This window comes from Ziziphus jujuba, chromosome 4 (assembly GCF_031755915.1).
Source record: "Ziziphus jujuba cultivar Dongzao chromosome 4, ASM3175591v1".
Taxonomy (NCBI): Eukaryota; Viridiplantae; Streptophyta; class Magnoliopsida; order Rosales; family Rhamnaceae; genus Ziziphus; species Ziziphus jujuba.
In genome coordinates, this window is record NC_083382.1 from 740,971 (window position 1) to 760,611 (window position 19,641).

General features: G+C 35.5%; 1 protein-coding gene and 1 long non-coding RNA gene across 2 annotated transcripts; one reads left to right on the plus strand and one right to left on the minus strand.

The window, feature by feature from the left end:
* Positions 1 to 418: 418 nt before the first annotated feature.
* Positions 419 to 6,976, minus strand: LOC107404337 (PHD finger protein At1g33420). Its single transcript, XM_016011288.3, has 5 exons — positions 6,101 to 6,976; positions 5,108 to 5,234; positions 3,460 to 3,675; positions 2,113 to 2,727; positions 419 to 1,551 (listed from the first exon to the last, which is right to left on the minus strand). Exons 1-5 carry the CDS (start codon positions 6,426 to 6,428, stop codon positions 714 to 716), a joined length of 2,124 nt encoding a protein of 707 aa, XP_015866774.1. The 5' UTR covers positions 6,429 to 6,976; the 3' UTR covers positions 419 to 713.
* A 4,960-nt stretch (positions 6,977 to 11,936) lies between these two features.
* On the plus strand, positions 11,937 to 13,628 carry LOC107415783 (uncharacterized). The gene is made up of 3 exons (XR_007240564.2): positions 11,937 to 12,202; positions 12,412 to 12,656; positions 13,138 to 13,628. It is a non-coding gene; the product is annotated as an uncharacterized LOC107415783 (long non-coding RNA).
* The last annotated feature ends 6,013 nt before the right edge of the window (positions 13,629 to 19,641 follow it).

A 19,641-nucleotide genomic window follows, 5' to 3' on the forward strand; every position in this document is an offset into this window, starting at 1 on the left:
ATTACAAGGCAACTGCATCACCTACTATTTTAAACGCAATGCAGATTTTTTTTCTTGTTTTTTCTTCTTTTTTCCTTTGGGATATATGCGACTGAATTTTCTTTTTTCATCAAGTGATTAAAACTAGTTGCCATTCCTACAGTATTCTCAAGTAGGGACAAAAATAAAATAATAAAAATATCAAATTCAACTCGCACGAAATGCTTTCAAAGACTACAAAGTATATAAAATTAAGCAGGAACTGCAGCACTATTTGAAGCATTTTTAACGATTATCAGACGAATTTGCAGCTCAATTAGGACAAATCTAATAAATAATACACATTTAGTTAAACACTGTTTATACTAAGACTTGCATCATTCCCTAAAGTCCAGATGGGTGGATGAAAATTGAAAACTAGTTAGTTGCAAGCAGCCAGTAGCAAATAATTAACATTCATTCATTTTTCATGGTTTTCCGTGTTAGTTTTCTTCCTTTTTTTCTTGTTATTTTCAGATGAAAAGAGTTCAGCCATTACATAAAAACATATATACACACCTACAAAAAAGAGGTAGGATTTTCTTTTTCTTTTTTGGGAAACGAAAAAAGGAAAGTACAACTGCCTGTGCATGCATGCAATTCTTCAAGCCTGATTCTTATATACACTCACTTTCAGGCCCAAGGCAACTCTCCTGCCAAAACTCAAAAACCCCTAGCAACATCGAAATCTCATCTCAATCAGCATCATCAGGTGTTGTCAAACTCCTGGCAAAGCAGCTGCTACTACTACAACCATTAGTCCCTACCTTTTCTTTGCAGGGTGCACCAGTTTTCGCAAGAAGAGAGCTCCTGCATCTGTTGCAAACAAATCTCGCAGGGACAGACTCAGAATCATGAATCCCAGAGCATCTGGTGTGCTGCCACACATTACAAACATCACAGGCCAACATTCTCTCTCCATCATCATCCTTTGCCCCACATCTGCATTCCACTGTCCATCTCTCAACTCCTCTCTCCATGCTGAACCTAATCAGACTATTTTTAGCATGGCATCTCCCTCTTACTCGAACAGACTTTGTTGACCCTAACAAGTTCCGAGCCTGAATCGATTCATCGACAGTGCCATAGCCAACTAGCTCTTCAGCTTGAAATCTTTCAAACATCAAATATACATCTTGGAATGCTTTTGATGTTTCATTCTTAAGGTCCAATACAGTAGCATTTTGTGGCAGCACGATGAATTCTGGAGGTGGGTTTGCCACACAATCCTCAGATTCATCCATCAGTTCCACATCACATGAAAGGCATATGGTAGATGGCTTGTTAATCGTCAGTACCTTTTCAAGCTTGTAGTTTTTCACAAACTGCTTGCAATCAAGGAGCTTTTCAGCAGAACTGACTGCACGAACCCTTGTTGTAAGAGGTATATGGCTACTCATAGTTTGAGGGTGCAGCATAGACTCATACAAGTACCCTAGATCCTGCAGGAGCTTTTCCTCAGATGGGCTCTTAGGAATGGAAGATTCAGTACTAGCAATGACTTCTTTTGAGGAAAAACTTGCATGCTCTAGTCTGAAAAAGTAGAAATGAGATATGTCAATATATGACCACTAAGAGATATGTAGAGAAAATAGAAAGTAATATGCCATAATCCAGCAAGCAAGCAAGAGTAAATCACATTGCTTTGATGGTTAAAAACCCCAAGAATTCTATCTCTTATATGTTAATATTTTTAAGACCAACATGATACGATTATAATATGCATGTAGATGCATGTACAATTATATACATGAATTCAAACATGTGTGTATCCGATTACAACAAATCATAAAACATAAGCAAGGTAATTGCTTTGTTGTTTTTCTTTTTTCTTCACATAATTGTAAAGTGCATTGTTAATTCTGAAATCGAGTCCTTGTCTAGCCATGATTTAAAAATTGTTTACTAGTTCTAAAAACAAATATTTATTCTTTAAATGAAGAAATTTTGTATTTAAAACCAAAAACTGCTAAATAATTCATGACAAAACAAGCTTTAAAAAACCTGTTTCCTTATAATGCCGTACATCCACAAAAAATAGGAAATGATAAACTATCTAGGAAGTAAAGTTTTCTCATAATTGTGACTACTAACCGATACTCGAACGCTCCAGTATCAGGATTGCATCTGGCATTAACAACCATCCCATCAGAAACGATTTTTCCCCCAAGTTCCTTAAGGCAGTAATCAAGGACCTCTTGGGGGGCCACCTTGCAGACAGCACCCCTCAGGGAACGCAAACTTACCCAATTGGCCCCGAAAACTGCACGTAGTACTCTAATCATGGCTTCTTCGGTTCGTTCAACGTCATGCTTACTCCATGGACACAAGATCCTAGAGGTACAAGCATACCGTTTCTTGCAGGCAGTATCAACTCTCAAAGAAGATTTGTATATATCACGTAATAAACTCAACAAAAAACAGAAGAGATCTTTAATATTTACAAGCTCATGTTTTGATAAGGACTGGTAATATGAGATAGTGTCATGCAGACGAGAATTAGGTTTCCACCCTTGATTGAGGAAAATTGACAAGGGTAGGCTGGAGAGGGTCTCAACAGCTGTTTTATAGGAATCAAAAGTGAGAGCAAAGCTACCAGCACCAAATTCATAACCCCAGTTACCATACCAGGGATGTCCAGTGGTTATGGAATGAATTAACCGGTACTCCAGCCCATACTTCTTCGATACATCCATCACACTAACTTTCCTGCAACATGTGAAAAAGAAAAATCAGCTGGAGATAATATTTATGGGTGATAATTAAATAAAATCAAAATGGAAATCACATCCACGACAGTTACATCCAAAAGCAGTAAAAACAAAGTGCGCCAATCATGAGAGGCTTTATTTAAAAATTATCATGCTTTAATTTTAATGTTTTATTTTAAATGTGTATTTATTTCATAGCATTTTAGTTTAACTAGGAATTAGAGTTTTCTCAAAGTTTAGAACTCTAGCAGGTTAAATAGCAACATTAGATGGTGGAAACACAATTCAAATGCATCGAGGCTTTGATAAAAGTTATCATAGAATAGGGAAAGTGACAAATAGTAGGAGAAAAGAGAGAAAACAACGTTCAGTGAACTAGTGCTCCACAATTTGACAACCGTAGTCCAGCATTATATACAACATCCAAACAGGATATATAAATATATATATATATATATATATCTACATATATAGTATACATATGTACATAGAGGAACAGATATTAACAGACATCAATCATCACTCTATGCAAGAAGCATTGTTAATGCCCTTGCTTCATGCGAATAAAAATAGAAGGGATCAGATAAATAATGATGCAAAAGATGAGCAAAAAAAATAATAGGCTCATACAAAGCGAAATTGAACATATAAAGCTATTGACCTAATATACATGGTAGTACCACTTTAAATCATGAACAATCAGGAAGTTGCAAGAATAAAGACACCTAACCTGACTCCAAGAACTTTACAAAGCCTGTCCCAAAAGTCCATGATATGACATCCGGAAAGAACCCTTGAGCCTCCTTCCCTGCCATTAATCCTCAGAAGGTGTCCATAACCATTTGAATGGACGACACCATGCAGAAGATGGGTTGTATTTTCTAGCTGGTTATAAACCCAATCTTCCACATCATCTGTACTTGTAGCAAGGTTACACGACTTGCACCTGAAAAGAAGACACATTATTCATCAATACCTCATAATGTAAAATGCTAGAACCAACTAGAGAGCAAAAGAGTAGCAACATAGCATCATTGCTCACAGCCTGTTCAATAATGCATGCAACCATGGCATTAAGACCAAATTTCCTACTAATTCCCATGTCATACAAGTCATTCTTTCTAAATAGTCATATTCCTTCATCTTACTCCCAAGGAGTAGATACATCAAACATTGGACCTAATTAAATAATCATATAAACAAAATAACAAGAAACTGGTTCACTAAACTAGCACACGGAGGAAAGGCAAGTTTTTTTTAGTATCAGGTCATTTCACTAGCACAGAAGTACATAATTGCATAGTCCAGATGAATTATTGTACTCTAAGTACAAGTACTTGTTTACTCATTTCCAAGTAATTAACTATCAAACAGTGTGTTAAATAGGTTTGATTCTTTTAGAAAAATTAAATAAACTGCACAACTCTATGGCCACTAAGAAATATCATGACAGGAAGCCAGGAACTAGGAAAAGAATAAAGGAGAAAGAAACAAACACAGCTAAGAAATGAAATTTTCTGAAACTGAAGAATAAAACCCATATCATCATTCACTGACACTTCAAGTTTTTTGATTGGACACTTTTTGAAGAAACTTCATGCAAAGTTGAACCAAGATATGATCCAGGAAAAGCAAGAGCTTTGCTAGTAGACTATCTTCTTAGGGGTGATTGACCCACCCTCATAAAACATTTTTGATGCAATTATATTCAAGATTAGATTTATATACCTAGATTCTTACTTCTATTTTCATGTTTGTTTTACCGATAATTTTCTGCCTTCACAGTTGCAACGTCTAACAATTTTTAAAAAGATGTTAGCACCTAGACTTATTTATATGTCAAACTAACCTAATCATTCACATAGCATATTCCTTTCCATTTTGATGCTCTTATGAGGAGTCATCTGAAGTGCCAGGACTAATTCTATTATTTTCATATAAAAGCTCAGGAATTATCTAACATATTAAAGATGGGATTAAGAAGCAATGAGGAGCCGTTTTGTACATTAAACTTCCAAGGGGAAATGTGTAATAGCATGGAGGCAAAATGTAAATAAGCCTAAAACGAAAAAATTGCATTTATGATTCATATAAACAAATCAATAGTGCATCAAGTAACAAAAACAACACATCCATAAATGCATGCATGAATCCATACAATGTAATACATCTATAAAAGGAAAAAATAATGGAATAAAAAACACAAAATCATCACAGCCACTTGGTACCAAGTACCAAAACAACGCTATACATCATTAAATGGAAAGACAAAAAGAACAAAAGAAGTCACTAAGAACTACATCACAACAATATATATACATGAAGGTATATACAAAAATAAGTAAATAAATAAATAAAAACAAGGTTAAGATCCTCACTTGGATTCTGACAAATGCAGGACATCTCCACAGCAGATACAAGGCTTGTGATAACCACCAATGGAATTACCATCGGCCTTGATAATAAAATGATAACGTTTAGAGCACACTGGATGACCACTCCATCCTAACGTGGAAATATGAAAGGTTAGATATCTCCTATGGCTGACTCTTGTTGCTTTACAATCTATAACATAAATGTTTCAAAAAAAAATATATACATATATATATATATATATATATTTACAAGAACTTGCAGTAGCTGTATCCCTGTATTAAAAATAATTAAAAGACTTGAGAGTCAAGCTAACCAATTTTAGAGAATGCTTTTAACTAGCACTGTCCGCCACCACTAACCGCAAAGATAACTACTAAATTAACACTACCAACCTCATAATGCATCATTCATGTTGGATTGCATTTGCATGCTTGTATTTGGATTTTTTCAGATTTTTTTTTTTTTAATCCTCTTTTCTTTTCTTAAATCAAACAACAATAAAACAGTAATAAATAAAATGACTAATAACTCCACGTAGACGGTCAAAACTGTAAGTCAATCACTTGACTGACTGGGAATAATACGTGAAGAGAGAGACGAGGGCCCTGTTTTTGTTTTTGTTTTTTGTTTTTTTTGTTTTTTGGGGTCCCCTTTTTTTTAAAATAAAAAAAAGAAAAAAAAAAGATTACGTGTCCAAAGGGAAACTATTGCCCTTGCGCTGACACTGTCTAGTCCCATCCCATCTGTCATGGGCCCCACCCACCCTCATCCAATCCTACCTCACAATTATCCACTTCTCCCTCCAATTTCTCACGATATGATTTAATCATATCGTGTGCTGTTGCCAAATTTTCTCTTAGTCTCAGTATTTAACTTTAACAATTCCTTTTTAAGGAAATTTTCTTCTCACGATATTAAACACTATACCGGCAATAAAACGGGAAGCTGAGAGAGTTTCTAGATCATTCTATTATTCAACTCGGCGATAAACTCACCAACAACTCGGCACTGATCGCAATACACAGATCTAGATCTGGCGACGTCCTCCTCGACGATGTCGAGGTAGATCGTCGGCCGCGAGACGTCGCCATCAGCCGCCGCGTCGCCGATCCTGAACAGGATCTGCCACGTCAGAATATGTGGGAAGAGCGACGACGGCGGAGGCGGGATCGCGTGCTCCGAGAGGAAGGCCCGCACATTGCTCCTGAACGGGCCGCCATCGGACTCCAATACCGGCGAGGGGAACGTGAGGAAGTCGTAGAGATCATCGGCGGCGTCGTCCGGCCTCTTCATCCGCTTGAGAGGGCGCATGTTGACGACCATGACGGCGGCGCGTGGTCGGATCGGATCTCCGATCTCGTCTCTGTGGAAACCAGGAAGCTTCTAGATCGGCTAAGAGTAAGAGATCTGAGGGTAAAAGTTGGTTTTGGATTGATGGTATACAAGGAAAGGAGAAGAAGAACACGACGAAAAGGGTGGGAAATAGAGGTGGCTTCGTTCGGAGGGGTCTTTTTAGGGTTTTCCAGTTTTGGTGCTGATAGTCTCTGATTTCGTCGCCATTGAATTCATCTTTTAATTCGTATTTATTTATTTTTTGTGCGAATAATTTTTTTAAAAATAATAATAAATTAGCTTTTTTTCTTTTCTGGGAATTCGCTAGAAAGATGTATATTTTTGGGGTTTGTTGTTCGCTGTGCGTGTTGTGTGTGTGGGCTACAAGTGGAGCGAAAGCGAGAATAGATCAGTTTATGCAAATCTATATCTTAATCGTTAAGCATATTGGCAAAGGAGGTTGGTGGTTCAAATTACCTTGTTACCCTCTATCTTTCTCTACAAGAAATACTAGCAAAGAAGTCGGATCAAATTACATTAACAACCCTTTATTTATTTATTATTATTATTTTGCTGTGAACAACCCTTTATTTGAGTTATTTTGCATATAATATGGCTTTGTGGTATTTAAAAATTATATAAATACTCCCTGGAGTTTATGTTTTGTTGTTGTATATAATTAATCTCTCTTGTGTATTCTATGACTTCATTTGCCTCTTTTAGCTAAAATAAAATAAAAACTTCAATTGCCTCTTTTTCGGTTAAGATATAACGTGGTTCATTTATATCACGCGGTAAGAGAATGTTTTTAATCTAATAATTTTTTTACATAATTTTACAATCCAATGTTGTTGTCTTCGATTTCCAAAATTGATTGATTATTTGTGATGATCACCTAATAAAAACAGGAAAAATAAAACCGAAAGAAAGGGGATATTTATAATGGTGGATTTCAATAACGCGATTTTTGTCCCGACTACCAGGGGGTGTTTATGGAATGAAAAATGCATAAGTTGATTGATTCAATGTTTCTGTAAAGCAGTTGAGGCCCTTTTTACAGATACATAATTAACATTTACAAGTGAATTTAAGTTTGAATTGGTAAATATAGCCGTTAAAAAAGGCTATATATATCAATCAACCAGCTCAAATTAGATTTTTATTGTGATAATTTTGTTTCTTTACATTTTAGAATGAAGACTGTTAAATGGAATGATTAAAGCATTTTCAATTGATATTTATATTGCAAAATTTAATTTGCCACATCATAAAAATAAACAAACATATTTAAAAAAAAAAAAAGTCTCTCTAATGCAATTATACACAAAAATTTATCAAGCTATGTGGCAAGAGAAAATAAACTACAAACAATAAAAATTAAATATTTACTTTCAAAAGGTTTAGACACCATAATTCAGCAAATATTTAATTGTGTTTATCTTAAAGATACAAACATGAAAATAAATACACACATGCTTAATTAATTATGTTTCTGACAAAATCAGTAGAAGTGATTTTTGATTTGTTGTCAATTCGACCTAATTATTGGAGATTGATTTTTTATCTAAGTCTTAATAAAATGCTTTGTTTGGTATAGCTTCCTAAAAATTGATTTTCACTTTTAAGGGTCAAAATATATTTTTAGAAGTGTTTGATAGTTTTCTGTAAACTCACAAAGAATAATTTTTCATAGAGTTTTTTTAAAGAAGTAAAAGAAAAAATTAGTCTAACAATTATTTCTCACTTCTATATTACTTTTTATTGAAAAACATAAAAAATTTGTACCACCTAAATGGCAATCTCAGTCCCAGTTAGAAAGTCATCTCTGTCCATCCCATTTTATCATGGTAAAGGAATTCCTTTTTGTATTTGTTTTTCTTATTTTCATTTTTAAAACAAAACCTTTATCAATGTAAAATATGTGTGTGTGTGTCCAATTTATATTGCAACTCCTTTTGTATAATTTTTTATCTACGACTTTTATAACTATATTGTAGCCTTTATTTTTCGGAGGGGAAAATTTTTTCTTAGGAGTAATATAAAATTTTTCCAAATGTCTAAGATTTTTACTTTTTTTTGGTTGAAGGAACAATTGTCTAAGATTGATGGTTCTAAAGTTTCTTATATACAAGGCTGGTTTATTGTAACAATTTTTAACAAATTAGTCATCTCACCTATTGGAAAATGGTCTTATTTAAATATATACTAAGTTGAATGCTCCAAAATAGACGTAAAACATTATTACTAAAAAATTGGACATACAATACATATTTAATATGGCTATTATTACTTGCCGAGAAATGTTTAACTTAATTTCTATTTAATGTTTCAATTAAATCGAGCTAGACTTCATTTTTTTTTTTTAATGGTTTCAGAAAACAATTATCTACTTTATAATGTCTTATATTTTCTATTATTGATAAGCTCTTACTTCGTTAAAAAAAAAAAAAAAATCACTTACTAACTTTTTTTTAAAATAAATTACCTAAATACAAACTACCAATTTCCCTTGCCTCCCGTATAACTAGAACTCGTATTTTCATAGGGCACAAATAGAAGTGCTTTACCACTAGAACTAACCCACTTCGTCAAATCACTTACTAATTTATTTACCAAATAACATGATAATATGTTATTAATTAAAAATGTTTGCAATAATTGAATCCTAAATACAAAACAATTAAGTATTGTTATGTTATTCATCATATCATTTAATAAAAAATTTTGTATTTTTAATATTATTATTTTTAAAATCAGTAAAAATGATTGAAACAAAACTTGAACATAAATAGGTAAAAAGGTATTACCCCTTATTAGTGTTTTTTTTGGTTGCTAAAATACCCCTTATCAGTGTTTGTTATCATGAAAGTTTGCACAGTTTGCATTTAGTAATTTGACTAACAACATAAGTTCAACATCAAATTCAAAAAAAAATTTATAAATTAAACATCAAATTGATTTTTTTAATCATTTATAACCAGTTTTTCTTTTTTTTAATGTCTATTGAACGAACAATCTTATATATGGACATTGATAGCATTAAACAACATCAAAATAATTTGGTATTTAAAAAAAAAAAAAAAAGGAAAAGAAAAGAACCTCTAATGGCTTGAAATATTACACCTTAAAGGACTGTTACCCATATAAAAAATAAAAATAAAAAAGCGGAAGACTTAGTCAATGTTGCCTTCTCAAGCAAGGGAGAAAACATTGCATACCACCGTGTTACCATATTAGATTATGCCACTTTCAACTTTCATTAGTTTACTACCACATGTTAAAATAATTGACATCTGTTTTTTTATTTTCCTCATCATTTAAAACTATCAAACTCACCATTTTATTTTTATTTTAAAAGTAAAAAAAAACTATATATATATATATATATATATATTCGGATAAAGTTACATGCGGACCAAGAGCAAAGCCAACGTAAAATCGATGTTTTATAGAAAAGTCGATTTTTTTTTTTTTTTGTAACGTCTGATTTTATCCTGTGAGAAAAGCCGACGTTTTTTTTTCTTGTGTAGCATCAACTTTTCGCGGATCCATACGCAACTTTATTTGGACGGCTCTGACTGTAGAAGGACTATATATATATATATATATTTTTTTTTTTTCCAAACGCTCTTCTCTTTCATAATAACTTCATATGTGCAATTTCACAAGTAATGCTGACAGTAGTTGTCGGAAATAATAATAAACATGCAAGCCAGATTTCATAAGCATAAACCTCCCATGGAGACACCAAAGTGTAGCTCTCCCATTTGCTTCTTCATTTTCTTAAGCTTTTGGGTTTTTTTATTTTTTATTTTTTTTATTTTATATCTATAGGTGGTGAATGAGATATGGGAACAGATTTGGGATACTGATGCTCTGTTATGGGATGTACTTCACCATTTTTCTAGGCTTTAAGTTTTTTTTTTTTTTTTTTTATTATTATTTTATCTGCAAAAGCTAAATGAAATATTCTAGATTTGAGATGTAAAGGATTAGTTTTATTTTATTACTTTTGTAAAAATTATCAATTAAACTTGAGAGAAGATAAAATGAAATTCGGATCTAATGCTCCTTTTGTTTTTTCTTTTACCTGTAAAAAAATTCATCAAAATTCCTCGAAAAGAAAAAAAAATCCTTCATCGAACTTAGATGAAGACCTTTTGTATTTGGATCTAGCCATCTATCACCAAATGAATAATCGCCAAATTAAGTATTTATAGACCCTTCAACATACCTATTTGATGTGTTTTCTGATCCACTTTATAATATAGAGTAGGTTTAATAGTGTATCAAGTGTAATATTCAAGTTCTAGTGCTTAACGATTAAGAAACTATGGAGAAAAAGCCAGACTTGGAATATGAAAGATTATTCCTCCAAGCATGTGAGTAATTTTTTTAAAATTTCACATTTTTCTTTATTTAAAAATGGTGAGCTGGATATATTTTAATTACAAAGTAAATGGAGAAACATGTGACAATAAACTATGGAAGTGGCATAATCTTATATGGTAACACGGTTGTTGGTATCATATATACAGCGGAAGCCTGATCGAGATTGAATAAAGCATGTGATAAATAACATCATTATCTATTATTTTATTAACCTTTATATGCAGGACCTTCCAAACTATTCTCTAATGATAGATCTGCGTGTGGGCGCACTTGATCACAAAAGAAACAAGAAAGTTAATCTGGAAAACACTCTGAAACTCACAGTTTTTGTTTTTCTCTCAAAGTGTTTTTAATTATCTACTGAGATTCTTAATCTCTAAAAAATAATACATAAAAACCTATTTTTGGAGGCTAGTAAGCAGTATATTTATACCTGCTAATCCTAATCCTCCTAGGATTTTATAATACCTTGGGCCCAGTTAATGGGCTCTTTTTTGTATCTTAATAATCAATTAAATGAACTAGTTTGGGGATCCTATAGTCCATTATTAATTAAAACTCTTGATCAACGATTTAGATTACTTCTGGAGCATAAATCCAACAATGGTTGTATGTCAGATTTTCTCCAAGCAAGGACCTTTACTGCAAAATAAAACAAAAGGCAAGGCTAGTCAATGTTGCCTTCCCAATCAAGGCTTCCTCCCACTGGGAATGTCAAGATACAAATGCAACTCCTTAATTGTTTTACTTTATATTAATTTTCACTATCATTTTTTCTCACAAAGAATAAATTTTCATAGAGTTTTTTTAAAGAAATAAAAGCAAAAATTACCCTAACAATTATTTCAAACTTTATATAATCTATTTATCGAAAAACATAAAAAAATTTGTATCACCTAAATGGCAATCTCAATACTAGTTAGAAAGTCATTTATATCCACCCATTTTTTTTCTCGTTCTTCATATAGAGCTGCATACTATTATATAAATAAATAAATATATATATATATATTTTGAAAGATTTGCTAGTTTTGTTGTTCTGTTCTTAATAACAATTTTGTCTTAAATTGTGTTTAAGTGGATTGGCATGGGAAATCAAGAACTTCTTGACTACTTTAGCTCATATGATGCTGCGAGGGCTAGACATTCTTAAGGTCCACAGGGGCACCGTGGGATAAGTATGTTGATCTTTAAGGCCTTAGTAGGGGGATATTTAGAGGCTGAACGTTTGCATAAGCATTTTGCAGAGCAAGGAACTGACAGGAATGCTTGGGATCGCCGTTGTAGCATGTTCCATCTAGGTGGGGAGCGCCAGCTTTATGGTTATTTGGCAGTGAAAAAAGACTTGGATATATTCAATCGGCATTCACAAGGTCTCTCTCCCTCTCTCTCTATATATATATGTATATGTAGATTGGTTTCCAATAGCTATTATGGGTGTCTATATAAACCTTTTGAATTCTTGATTATGGGTGTCTATATAAACCTTTTGAATTCTTGGTATCAATTTAATTGCGTTCTAATTATTTTCCTGCAGCCAGCAATAATTGTTATGCCAATATCTGAAATGTTTGATCATTAGGCAAATCTAAGCTGAAATTTGAGATGAGATCATACCATGAGATGGTGGTGAACCAAATTAAGCAAATGAGTGAGGACAACCAGCTACTTATCTGGTTAAAGAACAGGAATGCTAAACAAGAGATGGCTAATAAAGCTTTCTAGGAGAATTTTGGCATACTTAGTGAGAAGCTACACAAAACAATGGAGGAGAATCGAATTGTAAGACAGAGAACAAAGACGCAGCATGAAGAGAACAAGGAAGAGGTAATACCTATGACTACTGATGAATTAAATATTTTAGTAGGAAGGTTACTGTTGATGTATTTTAATTGCTAGACATTCTTTTCTTATTTTAGTATAGACAAATTACCAAAGTGTCTGGCACGTTGCTTTGATGTTTGTTTGTTAAGTATTTAGAAGTCAAGATGGAAGTTCTAAAGGTTTTCTATTGTGTCCTTTGAGATGCTTCAGTTCCCTTCTTCACTTTCTGTTTTTTAAAATGAAAAGTTTTAATTAATTTAATTTTCAGGTTGATAACATATTATTTGGTTATACTTATTTCCTTCAACTTTTCTTGTTAACCATTTTTGCTTTTTGTTTTTTGTGTTTGTATAATTTGGCAACTATGTTAATCTGAAAGGGCCAAAGGTTTTCTGCTGCCATAACCATTTCAAAGTTTCTAGCTGCTCTATTTATTTATTTTGTTGATTATTTATTTTGTTTTTTTCCTTCGTTATCCAAAAAGATGTACATGCAAGAAAAAATTTTCAAGGTCATTCATGAATTAAGGGATGCCAAGGAAGAAAATTTTGAGATGCTGCAGCAGGAGCATGAGAAGGTGAAGCAGGCAAATGATGATCCTTCAAATGCAGAGGAGTATAGACGCAAGTAATTAGATGAATATAGAACAAGATTGGAAATTTTGACCATGGCTGTGGAGAATTAATCGCACCTTTAATGCTGGTTGTTTTGGGAGACCTATGCTGTGCTTTAATAGTTTCGGACTTAAATTTCCAACTTTACTAATGCAATTTGATATTGTGAACTGCTGGTTGATGCTTTCTATCTGGTGTTTCTTATCTTCACCAACTGGTGGCTATTATCCTCATCAGCTTGCAGCAGTCCTTATCTTGATTTATATAGTTGTTATGTTAGAAGAGTTTATTTTCTTCATGTCTCTATTGTATATCTGTATATATATGTTATACTATTAATAAATAAGTAGTTAAGTTTTCTTCCAAATCCACTGTTCACGTATATGGTATCAGAGCACTAACATTACTCAAACGAGTTTTTTTTTCTTCTCATCATGTCTCTTGTTTCATCACCATCGTTAAAAGACACTTCTGCTGCAAACTTGCTCAATGTCAGTACTGAACCTATTCTTGCCAACCGAAATCTTGTTGTCATCAATGTTGCCACTCAAGTACCACTCAAATTAATAGAAACCACCTGTTTTCCCTGGAAAAAGTAATTCGATGCCTTGCTAATAGGATATGATTTATCTGGTTTTATTGATGGCACATTACCTTGCCCCTCACCTGTCCTATCTGACTCTGTCAATTCTCTAAATCCTGATTTGACCTTCTGGATTCGTCAAGATTCTCTTCTCCTTAGTGCTATTCTAGCATTATTATCATTGGAGGTACATCGCTTTGTTTCTAATACAAAAACCTCTAGAAACGCTTGGCAAAAACTGGCTCTCACCTTTGCCAAGCCTTCTCATCCAAGATTAATGCAGCTACGTGATAGACTTATTCGTGCTCAAGGTTCATGTTCAATTGTTGACTATTTACAAGATGTTAAGGCAGCTGCTGACGAACTCTCTCTAATTGACAATCCGGTTAGTAATGACGATCTTACTCTGTATAGTATCAATGGTCTGTCCACTGATTTTGAAACCATTTCGGCTGCTTTTCGAATGCGAGATACTTCTATTTCTTTTGAAGAATTGTGTAAAAAAATTTTGGAACATGATAATTACAGAAAGAGATTAGAACATAAATCGGACACCCTCTCCATGACTGTTCACTCGGCCAACAAATTTTCTTCTAAGAGTCCCACTCCATGACCTCCAATGTTTCGTAACAATGGTTCTGCTGCATTCAACACTCGCAAACCTCCTTCCTTCTCTGCGACGGGACCACCAGGTTCAACTTCTCGTCAATCTCCTGCCTCCATGCCATACAAAGGTAGGTGTTAACTTTGTTCTATCCATGGTCATTCAGCTCGTTTTTGTACATTATTGCGACAACAATGGACTTATACCCCTCGGCAACAACCTTCATTTCCTAGAGCACCATCACCACCACAAGCCTACTATACAGACTCCATTCTTGGACCTCCGCCTTCACCTCATTCTCCGCATTCCTCTTGGCTATTAGATTCCGGTGCCTCTCAGCATATCTCCACAGACCTTCAAAATCTTTCAATGGACTCTGAATATGACGGCACTGATGAAATTGCTGTAGGTAATGGTCATAAGCTTCCCATCACTCATACTGGTATTACTGCACTCTTCTCTCCTTCCACTACTTTTTTATTAAGAGATGTTCTTTGTGTTTCGAAGATGACGTGTAACCTTTTATCCATTTCTCAACTATGTAAAATAAATCATGTTTCTGTTGAATTTTTACCAACTGGTTTTCTTGTGAAGGACCTACGGACGGGCACGGTGCTGCTACAGGGACCTTTTAAGGGTGCTACATATGAGTGGCCAGTTCTTGCTTCTCCTATCTCTGGTTCTTCCACTGCTTTTTCTACCGTCAAAATGAGTCTCCAAGATTGGCACCATACTTTGTCATATAATTTCCTCCTATTCTTTTCCAGTCAATTCTATGAATAAATTTCATTGTGATTCCTGTAGGTGCAATAAATCCCATCGGTTACCCTTTGGTATTTCTTCTTCATTTAGTTCTTAACCTTTACAACTTGTTTATTCTGATGTATAGGGACCTACTGATGTTTTATCTTATGATGGTTTTAAAATTATGTTATTTTTGTCGATCACTTCTCAAAATATATCCGGTTCTTTCCCTTAAAATCTAAATCTGATGTTGCCTGTACATTCATAAATTTCAAACGCATGGTTGAAAAGTTTTTCCAATTACTGCTTATTTCATTTTACTCTGACAATGGAGGGGAATTCATCAAGCTTAAATCCTTCTTCTTATGAATGGTATTAATAATTTTTTCCCCATGTCATATACTCCGCAACAAAACGTTTATGCTGAACGCCGCCATCGGCATATTTGTGAAATTGGCTTAACTCTATTGTCTCAGGCTGGCTTACCTAAACAATTTTGAACTTATGCTTTTTACACTGCATCTTATCTTATTAACTGATTAATAAGTCCAACACTAGTCTATAAATCACCTTTTGAAATTTTATTTCAACGCTCTCCTCATTATACAAAATTAAAAATATTTGGATACCTTTTGTCAGGACCCGTCCAGAATTCCTCCCCGGAACCCTAGACAAGCCCTGATCCCAGGGAAATACCACCGAACCTTCCAACGGAAAATCCGGCAGCACCTCCCCTAAGGGTAGGACTTACCAAAAATTACCTGTACTGAAAACACACTTCTATATTCACCCCCTTTTTCCTCCCGCAAAACTACAAGTTGTTTCCACAATTTACAGCACTTCACAACAATAACAGCAGCCCAGTGCATAAATAAAACATAAGTGTCCAAATAGTATACAGAGCTTTATGAAGTGCTAATCAACAGAATACAACAAAGATGAAAGAAATAATACAACTGAAATGAATGAGTACAAAGGTACTTCTCGAAACACGATAGCAGCGGAGAATTGGTTTGCTCCGGAAGAACGTCTACCACCCCTTGCACCTAAGGGAACGGAACTTAAAAACATGAGATGCTAATCATCTCAATGAGTGACCCTAACTACTGAACACTTTTAATGATAATAATAATAATATAACAAATAAGGGAATTGAATTAATACCAACAATTAATAAATAAATAATAACAGTTGGAAATAATAATTTTCCCTTAAAACTCTCACCAATCACTCCGTTGGAAATGTTCCCTTTTTAAAACGAATTCACAAAACCCGATATTCGTACTTCCCGAAAACCAAGGGATCAAACATTTGATAAACAATAAATAAATAAATACCCCAATATATAATTAAAATGTAATAAATTATAATAAATAATTTTTGAACACCTTTGGGGTTTGAAACTTTATCTGAAAATTTCACTTGACACACCACACCATATACCAATGATGCCCTCCGATACCCAGCGTCCCTAGCATCGACTGGCGGGGAGATTAAAGAGAGAAACTTGCAAACAGCACTTCGGCGTCCCGACAGTACCACTGTTGAAACCGTCATCCTGGCCAAGGGAGGGGCGGCTGTGGCCAATATCAAACTTGCCTGCCCACGGTCCAATGGCAACCACGGGAGACATAATACTTGCGCGCTAAACCACATGTACATACACCAGAACACCAATACTGTATGAGTGCGTCTAAAATAATTATTAAACCAACCGTACCGTTCTTTCCAAAATTACCGTGGGAAATATACAAATTTTCACACTTACCATTCCACATATTTTTATTTAACAAACCGGTACGAAAACATTGATAACAAATACCAAAATTTTTCTCGTAATACGAGGTTCAACAAATAAATACCGTGGGCATAATTATAAAATTAAACCACCAATTTAAACGAATATTTTCATAAAATATTTAAACCAATTATGCCAAAAAATAATGCTTAAAACCACGTACGATTATTACCGAAATATACTTTGCTCATGCATAATAAATAAATTAAATCACAATAAAACCATAATTAAATTGTACCACATGAGCATAATTTAAATACCAATTAAACACCAATTAAACATAATTAATTGCCCAAAATATTTTTAAAGGTGGGTCACTCACCTGGAGCACGCAATTAAACCATGATCTACCATGGGATCAATTCCAGGACTCACCCGTGCTCCTAGAACACAGTTCACACACAGTCAAATAAATTAATATTTTATTCGGATAAATAATACATGGTACCCGGGGGGTTAAACACAAACGTTAACCAAAATGGTCGAATAGTATACCGAATCGAAGCTCGTGGAACGAGGATCACGGATTCGGTCTTACTTTCCGGTGATCGGACCCGAGGCGGCCGAAATCTCGCTGGAAAGCTTTCAGAATTCAACTCTTCGATTCTCTCAAACCATCGCGAATTGGCAGAAAAGGATGCCGGATTTGGATTCAGGAGGTCAGACACAGTGGACAAGGACTGGCGGTGCAACTGGGTACTCGCCAGAACAGTAACTTCTGGCGAGCCGCCGCGGTCACCGGCAACTGTGGCCGGCGGCGGTGCGTGCGGTGGCCGTTGGCTGAGATTTTTGGCAGTTTTGTAGATCGAGGGGAGAGGGTTCCAACGGGACCAGCGGTGAGGCAAACAGAGGCCGGACGGCGGAGAAATCGGGGTTTGAAAATTTTCGGCCCCTCGCAGGAAAACGCTCTTATCCCGGCGCGTTGAAGGTCCGGTGGCCGTGAAATTTGGTGGGTAGGCCGGACTTGAGGAGGTGGTGAGGGGTGGCTGGCGCATGTGGCCTAAAAATGGCCGGAAACAGGGCAAACGGCGGTGGCCGGCGGTGGAGGGAAAAATCGCCGCCGAACTTCGCCGCCTCGATCCGGGCTCGTCCGGTGACCAACGGCCGTGAAATTTTGGAGTTTGGCTGGAAATGGGGAGAGGCTTCCGTCTGGCCGGCGGGTGTAATGGGAATCGACCGAAAATTTTGAAGATTCCGGCGGCCGGTCGGTTTCTCTCTCTCTCTCTCTCTCTTTCTCTCTCTTCCCCGAGATTTTTGTCAAATAAAAGCCACAGTGGTGACACTGTTCATCCACGTGGACCAATCAGGTGATGAAAAGTGGCATTTCACTGTTCATCGACTCAAAAACATTAAAATATTACGGTATCCGGCAAACTTCACGCGTCCATAACTTTTTAACCGGATGTCCGTTTTAAGCGTGCCGCTAGTCTGTGAACTCGTATCGACGAGCACTTCACAACCATACAAGAGTAAAAACAAAATTACACAACAAGAAAAAGTAAACTCCCGGGGCACCTTTTGGACTGTTTGCACCTCAACTTGTTTTGCTCATAACTTTCAAACCGTAGCTCCGTTTTCGACGTGCTACTAGTCTACGAACTCGGGGCATCATGCACTTCGCCACGGTATCCTGTTCAATTAGAAATTCCAACTAGAATAAAAAGTCAACTTTTGATCCCTTTCGGTCAACGGTCAACTAGGTGATCTGCATTATTTCCTGGGTATTGAGGTCCTCCCTTCCTCTGCTGGTCTCTTCCTTTTTCAACGAAAGTATATCCCAGATCTTCTTGACAAAGCTGGTATGGCTACTGCTTACTACACCAATGCCTTCTTCCTCTCGCCTACTACTTTTAGATGGCCGACCTCTTCCTTCTGCCATTTAATCCCGCCAGATTGTAGGGTGTTTATAGTATCTCTCTCTCACTCGTCTAGACACTCATTTTCTGTCAACAAATTATCTCAGTTCATGCATCGGCCCACTAATGTACATTGGACAGCAGCTAAACGACTGCTCTGATATCTCCACAACACAGCTCACTATGGCCTCTTTCTTAAACACAATTCACCGCTTACTCTTCATGCCTTTTCTGAGGCAGACTGGGCTGGTAATTTGGAGGATTGTACTTCTACCACTGCTACAATGTGCTTCTTGGTTCCAATCCCATATCTTGGTCATCGCGCAAGCAACATTCTGTTTCTCATTCCTCAACTGAAGCTAAATATCGTACTATAGCACACACAACATCTGAGCTCTGCTGGCTTTTATCTCTTCTCCAGGAACTTCATGTTGAGTCCTCCTCTGTTCCAACAATTTACTGTGATAATTTAGGAACCATCTATGTTTGTGCCAATCCAAAACTTCACTCCAAAATGAAACATGTCCATATTGATTTTCATTTTGTACATGAAAAGGTCCAAGCTGGTGCTCTGCGGGTTTCCCATATTTTGAACAATGATCAGTTAGCTGATGTCTTTACCAAGCCACTGTCCAAGCATGCCTTCAGGTTCTTACGTAGCAAGATTAGTGTTCTCCCACGGCCCCTTAATCTTGAGGGGGGATGATAATGTGAACTGCTAATTGTTGCTTTCTATCTGGTGTTTCTTATCTTCACCAACTGGTGGTTATTATCCTCATCAGTTTGCAG

What these genes read in the sequence shown, in the direction of transcription:
- LOC107404337 (XM_016011288.3), bottom strand. Translation starts at nt 6,428, where the DNA reads ATGGTCGTCAACATGCGCCCTCTCAAGCGGATGAAGAGGCCGGACGAC. An exon ending in CGATCAGTGCCGAGTTGTTG is followed by an intron (nt 5,235 to 6,100) that starts GTGAGTTTATCG and finishes TTTCCACGTTAG; the next exon opens with GATGGAGTGGTCATCCAGTG. An exon ending in CTGCATTTGTCAGAATCCAA is followed by an intron (nt 3,676 to 5,107) that starts GTGAGGATCTTA and finishes TCTTCTTTTCAG; the next exon opens with GTGCAAGTCGTGTAACCTTG.